At 45.9% G+C, this 6,676-nt stretch overlaps 1 protein-coding gene across 1 annotated transcript; it reads right to left on the reverse strand.

The window, feature by feature from the left end:
* Window positions 1-1,373: 1,373 nt before the first annotated feature.
* On the reverse strand, window positions 1,374-3,109 carry LOC107080674. Its single transcript, XM_015368882.1, has 4 exons — window positions 3,012-3,109; window positions 2,647-2,916; window positions 2,473-2,579; window positions 1,374-1,624 (listed from the first exon to the last, which is right to left on the reverse strand). Exons 1-4 carry the CDS (start codon window positions 3,095-3,097, stop codon window positions 1,374-1,376), a joined length of 714 nt encoding a protein of 237 aa, XP_015224368.1. The 5' UTR covers window positions 3,098-3,109.
* Between the last annotated feature and the right edge of the window lie 3,567 nt (window positions 3,110-6,676).

The following is a 6,676-nucleotide window of genomic DNA, read 5'->3' on the forward strand; positions in this document are numbered from 1 at the left end:
GGAAAGTAATTACAGCTGTGGTGACAGTGGTAATTGGAGCACTGGGGGCTGTGACCCCCAAACTGGGAGAGTGGCTACAGCAGATTCCAGGTAAAACATCAGAGGTCTCTGTCCAGAAGAGCGCAGTCCTAGGAACAGCTAAGATACTGCGCAGAACCCTCAAACTCCCAGGCCTCTGGTAGAGGACCCGAGCTTGAGGATGACACATACCACCCCACGAGGGGTGAGAAAACAGTTTTTTTTTTTTTTATATATATATAGAGAGAGAGAAAGCAGGAGCAAGAGAGAAAGACATATATATGTGTATGGTGAGCAATGGTGAGCAGACATTTAAAGTCAGCGATTGTCATGGCAGAAAAGTACAATGACACTGTTATCAGAAAACACAGAGGGGGGTAATCCCTCAAGTAAATTTTGCTTGAGACCCCCAAATTCCTTGAAACGGCCCTGTAGACTTTGTGTCAGATTTCCTGATTTTTTTTACTGAACAAGTTGAACGTGGCTGCAGCTGTGTTTGTTCCAGCAGGTGTCAGCAGCACACAAGAAACAGCTTTGTGTTCTTTATTCACTGAGCTTCTGCCCCATTCACCCAGAGAAATCCCTCCCACCATTAGAGGCCTTCCTCCAGTCAAAGCAGGGATTCTCCACATGAATAAAAATGTACACAAAAAGCTTTGAGCACTTGGTGCTGCTTTTGAGTTTACGTCATTTGTTTGCATGAGTGTAGTCCAGCACGTCTACAGTCAGTTACATGTTGATACACGTTAGAATTGGGCTCTAGTTACACACTTCAACATTGTATGCCATAACATACTCCATGTAAATTACTGATTGTCTTATTCCTTATAGAAAAACAGTAGTAGCCATTAAAAACTTCCCCAGAGTCAAGCTGTGACATTTTTTTATTTCATTTTTTTCAGATTGTTTTATTTTCATTACACTGTTGCAAGTAAAGAGAAATTAAAGGACTTTCCATATTTAACCCATCCCCTTGGGGAGCAGTGGGCTGCCATTGTGCGGGAGCAGTGTGGTGTTCAGGGTCTTACTGAGCGACCCAGAGTGTCAGTCGGTGGGAGTGGGGCTTGAACTCAAAACCTCTGGATTCTAAGCGCAATGCACTAACCGCTAGAACACACTCCCCTAAATTTATCCTAAAAGTATCCCCTACATTTCAGAGGTTTCAAGCATCAGTTTCAAGCAGGTCCACTGAGATGAGAAAAGTTATATAGAGACAACATGAGTTCAGTGTTTGAGCAGAATTCTGAAAATTAGCAAAACAGGTTAGTAAACCACATAAAGTCCAGACTAAAGTTGGTGAAGAGAAGCCGATCCTAACCATGGAGGCGTAGAGATGCAGAAAGCCCCTTCCTTGGCTATCTTTTTCTTTTAAGCTGCTTTTTGTTGTTTGCGTCTCTGATGGAGGCCAGCAGCTGCTGGTACTCTGCTGTCTTGTCAGAGTAAAGTTCCCCCCTGTCCAGCCAGTCCTGCAGCTCCTCTCTCTGGGTGTAGGTGAACAGCCCTAATGCTGAGTAGCCGTCCACCAGCAGTCGGTTTCCCACTTTGTGGTACGCCTGGATCTCTTCTCCAGACAGGTAATCCAGCCTGTTCTGATGTCGGCTGATTCCTGGTTGGTTCAGATCAGAGGATTCATGTTAGAGTTTGGCTCTAAAAGCTGGTGTAGGGTTTAGGGAGGCTGACCAGGTCTGAAGCAGCTGGGTTCTGACGCTCTCAGCCTCAGCTTGTTACTGCGGGTTGGAACTCTGGCTGCCTAACAGGGAAATGATGAGTTCAACCTACTGGGCTGTGTTATTCCCTAACACTATCCCAATATATAAACCATAACCCAGTTTAAAAATCCTGAACTAGTTTAAAAACCCTACCCCAGTTTATAAACCCTGACCCAGTTTATAAACCCTAGCCTAGTTTATAAACCTTAGACCAGTTTATAAACTCTGACCCTGTTTATAAACCCTGACCCTGTTTATAAACCCTGACATGGTTCATAAACCCCAACCCAGTTTATAAACCCTAGCCCAGTTTATAAAACTTAGCCCAGTTTATAAACCCTGACATATTTTGTAAACCCTTACCCAGTTTATAAACCCCAACCCAGTTTATAAACCCTAGCCCAGTTTATAAACCTTAGCCCAGTTTATAAACCCTGACCTATTTTGTAAACCCTGACCCAGTTTATGAACCCTGAGTTCAGCCCTGGTTGCCATGGTGATCTTTGCAGAACAATAAAAAAACAACTTTGAAACTGCAAACTCGATAAAGCCCAAGCCACCAATCCAGGGCAGCTGATGAGCCTTTTCATAGGTATTAAATACTTTTCAGACTGACTGACTGACTTCTGTAGACTGGATCCCAACAGCAAGCAGAGGTTAATTTATGGATTAACAAAATCTCTTTAATTTTCACAACCCAATGTTGGCAGGTATGCAACTGTCTTCAGGAGCTTTAGGGACATACCTGCATCCCTTCTCAGAGACTCTGAGACCTCTGGATTGGACAGGAGTAGTGACATCTTCATCAGTTTCACACTGTCTCCGCTTAGCAGGACCTTGGTCAGCTCAGCCCTGTGAGCAGAGAGGAAATTACTCAGCCATCACCAGAGAAGGCTTCAGTCAGAGTAGGTAGCCTCACCTGGTGCTTTGAGCCTCCCTGCTGTTGCCGGTGGTCAGGGCCAGCTGGTGGTGGTGAGCCAGCACCTCTCTGCACAGCTGCTTGTCTTTTCCCACCATAATCTCGTACAGGGCTGGATGCTCGGTCCTGAAGGCTTCTGTCATCCCTTTTTGCTGCAGAATGTCATAGGCCTTCTGCAGGGAGTCTCTGGGTGGGATGTGGTCTGCATTCGGAACAGAACCGCCGCCGTTGTTGTTGGGAGATCCGCTTTCCCGCCGGACACCTATTACACTTCAGAGAGAAAACAGTTTGGTTTGGTCCAGATGAGACTGTCATGATGCTAAATGATGTTGCTTTTCATGATGAGCAGGTAAAAAGCAGCTCACTCATGGTACGCCCCCACCAGTCCTAGCTTGTAGGTCTTCATGAGCTGGTAAAGCTGTGGGTTGCTGATGCGGATCTTGTTCAGCATCTGCTGATATGCCTCCGTGATCTGGTCTCGCTCTCTTTTGGCCCCTCCACTAATGGTGTAGCAACTCCTGGCTGCCAGCGTCTGCTCATATTGCCTCTGCAACCTCAGAGCTGGTGCGTATCGTTGCACATCCTGCTGCAGCTGAGAGGAACACGACAACAGACATTGGTTGGATTGTGTTTGCAGAGTTTGTGCTGCTGTGATAGGCCTAAACGTCAGGGAGAAGCTGCCTTAGTCCCGGCAGCCCTTTACAGCCCCGCTTCAGACCAGAGAGCCAGGACATGGACCCCAAGCAGACCCCAGATGGCAGCAGGAACCAGGAAGAGGAAACACACCAGAGAACATGGAAGCAGAAGCTGGACCAACTGAGATAGAAAGGCCCAAAAGTTAAAGAGTGGATCTACTCATTCAGGAGAAGTTGTTGAATGCATTTGGTGCTGTTGGTTCATGCAACACAAGCTTCTCTGTGTAATTCCTCTATTATGTTCTCTGTCATCTATGTCTACAGCTACTGGTGCGAGTCCTGAAGAAGAGCTGGTGTAAGAACTACTCACAGTGCATTGGACCTGGGCTCGGAGGGCCAGCGCCTGCTGGTTCAGGTCTGATGAGCTCCTCTGGGTCGCCTGGACCACTGCATAATACAGGCAGTTCTGGCCCTCTGAATACACCGGGATCACAGAGCCGTCCGCTCCAACCAGCTCAAAGTGTCCTCTTTGGGGGGTCTGCTCACCTCGAGCCCGTTTCCTCATCTTTGAGAAGAACCCCTGTGTCCTAGTAGAAGAGGAAGATCTAGGATCAATGACATCCGGATCCTAAGTGGGGTTCAGGGTATAACAGCATAGTGATGAAAGATGGCTTTAGCTTGTGTTCAAACTCTAATTTTCTACATGGCCAGAAGTGCTGGGAGTCGGTCCCGGTCACAGATGGGTTCCCCTCATACTAACTGGCCTAACCTGACCGAGATTCAGATGCCTTTGTTAATCTATTTTTTTTCTGGTTTCATGAACCTGCTATCTTGTCAAGGTATGGTCTCTAGCCTGCTTTGGAGGTCTGTTTGTTGTTTATATATTTAGCAGACGCTTTAATTCAAAACATTGTACAAAGTACAATTTGACAATGAGTTAGGCATTAGCGTGACGGATCATGTCTAAGGACCCTAACGGACAGCTCATCTCCCTCAGAGGGGATTCAAACTAAGGCTTCCTGTGTGCAAGTCAGGTGAATTACCACTTGAGCTAGCCACTAGCTGTTTTTAGTTCTGATCTTAGTAAATAGATGTGCAGGTTTATGGGGCCAAACATTTGAATGCATCCTTTACCCATACCGACTCTCCCCCAAAGAAAAATGTATAGGGCATAGAAACTCATGAAATAAACCCTGTTTATCACATTGAAACACGTCAATAATCTGAATCATTCAAAGCTCCCTGCTAAAAACTTTGAATGGTCTGATACTCAAGGAGTCAACTTGCTTTTCTTCCAATTTAACTTCTTAAGGTTCAAGTGGCAGGTGTGGCTGAGTCATTCTTAGGTTCTATAGGACCATAGATCTCTTCCTCAGATGAATCTCTCAGCAGCTTAAGAGGCTCCTGTATGAAGCTCCTCAAACACAATGAGCTGGTCTGCCCATGAAGAGCTAAACAGATGGGCTGAAAATGCTCCAACATTGGCTCAATCATAAAGCATGGTCAGAATGATAGAATGTTAGCTTGTACAAGCAGGTAGTAACTCATGGCACCTGAATGTCTCATTTAGCCAGCAATTTGTATTACAGAAAAGAGGAATACAGAAAATGTTATTGGGAGATTCTTGAAGAATTCCAAATGACCAAGACCTTGTGGTCACTGAGTCTGGTTTTGATCATAATTATCTGAGCATCCGCATTTGAAGACCAATGCAGGTTTTAATGTTCTTCTTGAGGATTAACACACTTTCTTTAATATTTTACAGAAACATCCCCTCAGTCAAAACAACCTCTTCATAATACTCACTGCTGTGGAGCATCCGGGTATCTCCTCAGTCGGATCACGATGTCTTCGGCAGAGCTGTCTTTCCCTGGAAAATAATCCTCTGTCAATTTGCTCTCATGTTCGTCCACCACAATCAGTCTGATGCCTTTTCCTTGAAGGGAGTCGCTTTGGGTGAGGACATGGATGTCCAGTGCTGTGGCAGGCCTGTTCATATCACTGAATCCCTCAATGTAGCGCTCTAAGTCCTGCTGCTCAGCCTCAGATAGGGACTGACTTGGTCTTTGGACAGCCTGTTTCATGTTGTTCTTATAAACCTGGTTGTCAAAGAAATTTTGGGTATCAGTCTTGCCCAGTAAATTGCTGACAGTGCTTCCAGCAGCGTTGCTGATTTTGTGAATGCAGGCTCTGTTCATGAAGGAGGTCATGTGCCTGGAACAAGCCACCACCAATGAGTCTAGAACACTTTCTGCCATGATGCTGATGAGGTCATCTTTAAGGCGTTTCACATCTGGTAACTGCTGCCTTTCATCCAAGGCACATTTTTCATTAGGAAGATCACTCATTGCTTCCAACAACTGAGGGATGAATTTAATATTGATGATGTCCTCTGAGGGAAAGGAATCATGGATTTGTTTGCAAATTATTATGGATTTACCCGTATCGAAAAACTTCATGGCCAACTTCAAGCCTCCCTTTTTCTCCACATGTTGCATTATAGCTCCGGAGGCCTCTGAAAGTCTATCAAGAATGTTCATGATCTTGGTGCAATCCGTCATGAGATCAGGAATGATGCTGCTTGTCAACACTTCAACTGACTGACGCATCTCTCCCTCACATCCTCTGTCAATTCTGAAGCCATCAGACTCCTGTTTCATCACAGTCTTTGGCACTACTGAGCAGATGAGGCCAGTGAGACGCGATTCCAGAGGACCATTAGCTCTGATCAATGAAAGCACTTTGGTCTCGAAGGCCCCTCTCAGAACCCTTTTGAACAGTGCTTCAAGACCTTTGTCAGCAGCATAGTTCAGAGTGGTGACACATACTTGCTTCAGCATTTCCTGACCAGCATACTTTGCTGCATGTTTGAAACACTGTTTAACTGTGAAGACAGAGCAGGTCTTAGCCCCTGTGACCAGTCCTTTGGTTCCACTACTCACAGCACTTACAGCTTTCTTCAGTCTGCTCAGGCCTCCAAAGACCAGAGACACTCCAATGCTGATGGCTTTGGAGATTGCCCACTCTGCCCAGTCAAAGCCTCCCTGTATCATGCCTTTGACCCCATGAATCATGTCAGACACTCCCTCATTGATCAGTCCAAGTCCAAACTGACTAGCGGTGCCACCTGACAGAGTACAGACCAGGACACCAGCTGCTACTTGCAGAACACCCAGACAAAAACACAAAAGGGCATCAATGCAGAACTCAGGCCGCTTCTTAACCTGGAACACCATACAGAGGCCAAACTCATGGAGGACCATCAGCTCCTTGGTGGTGATTGGATCCTGGTCTCTTGACAGACTGTAGACACTGGAATCCAGTGTTAAGGCCTGGCCTTTGCTGGTTTCAATCTGCTGGAGAGTTTCCAGGGCATTCTCAATGTATCCTTTCCA

The sequence above is a fragment of the Cyprinodon variegatus genome, unplaced genomic scaffold (assembly GCF_000732505.1).
Source record: "Cyprinodon variegatus isolate N-32 unplaced genomic scaffold, C_variegatus-1.0 Scaffold2208, whole genome shotgun sequence".
In the NCBI taxonomy this organism is placed as follows: domain Eukaryota; kingdom Metazoa; phylum Chordata; class Actinopteri; order Cyprinodontiformes; family Cyprinodontidae; genus Cyprinodon; species Cyprinodon variegatus.